Source organism: Orycteropus afer, unplaced genomic scaffold (genome assembly GCF_000298275.1).
Source record: "Orycteropus afer afer isolate SDZICR_OR568_19922 unplaced genomic scaffold, OryAfe1.0 scaffold01111, whole genome shotgun sequence".
Lineage (NCBI taxonomy): Eukaryota > Metazoa > Chordata > Mammalia > Tubulidentata > Orycteropodidae > Orycteropus > Orycteropus afer.
In genome coordinates, this window is record NW_006922698.1 from 46,706 (window position 1) to 47,736 (window position 1,031).

Sequence of the window (1,031 nt, forward strand, 5' to 3'; positions counted from 1 at the left end):
AAAGTTTTTTTTTTTTTTTTTCAAAAACAAGCAGTGAGCAGGTTTTGACCCAAGAGCCACTGTTTGCTGACCTCTGACATGTTAGAATAACATGTCTTGGCATGGAAAAAAGTTCAGAACATACTGTTGATTGTGAACAGCAAGTTGCAGAAAAAACACAGTATAATTCTACTTAGGTAAAAATTTTTAAAAATTAAAAAACTCATGTGCATTCATATTACAGGAAGTCCCCAGTGTACTATAGGGGAAAGCTGTGGGTGGTATCTCTGGGCCCTTTGTGTCTCTCTTACAGCTACATCTGGCAGCACATTGAGATCGGCTATGTCCAGGGCATGTGTGACCTTCTGGCCCCACTGCTGGTCATCCTAGATGATGGTGAGTATGTCCTCCTTGTCCCAGGTCTGGGAGGACATTTTCCTTCCTGTTGTGGGGCTGAGAGGTTAACCTCACTTTGTGACTCCATGCTACACATTGGGACAAAAGCTCAGAAAATCTCCCTGGTGAGCACATCAGGATCCTGTTGTTGTTGTTGTTAGGTGCTATTGAGTTGGTTTCAACTTACAGCCACCCTATGTATAACAGAACGAAACACTCACTGCCCAGTCTGTGCCATCCTCACAATTGTTGCCATAAGGATACTGGCATAAGGATAGAAAAATAAATCAAATTGAATTGGGAGTCCAGAAATAAACCTTTACATTTCTGATCAATTGATTTTTGACAAAATTTGCAAGACAATTTTTTTCAACAAAAGATGTTGAAACAACTAAATATCCACATGCAAAAAATGAAGCTGGATCCCTACCTCACACCATACACAAAAATTAACTCAAAATGAATCATAGACCTAAATGTAAGACCTGAAACTCTTGGGTTATAGTTGTTAGGTCCTGTCAAGTTGTTTTTGACTCCTAGTAACCTCATGACTAGGAACCTCAGACTAGGAAGAAGGAAGAGGCCGTCCACTTCTGAAAGAATTGGCCAGGGAAAACCTTATGAATAGCAAAGAAACACTGTTTGGTACATTACCG

At 40.2% G+C, this 1,031-nt stretch overlaps 1 protein-coding gene across 1 annotated transcript in view; it reads left to right on the forward strand.

Moving 5' to 3' along the window:
• The window catches only part of LOC103212805 (small G protein signaling modulator 1-like), a gene marked incomplete at its 5' end in the record, with an annotated part of 72,773 nt that overhangs the window by 39,471 nt on the left and 32,271 nt on the right, over positions 1 to 1,031 (forward strand). Inside the window, 1 exon segment of the mRNA XM_007958741.1 lies at positions 293 to 375. Coding sequence (XP_007956932.1) covers positions 293 to 375 — 83 coding nt within the window.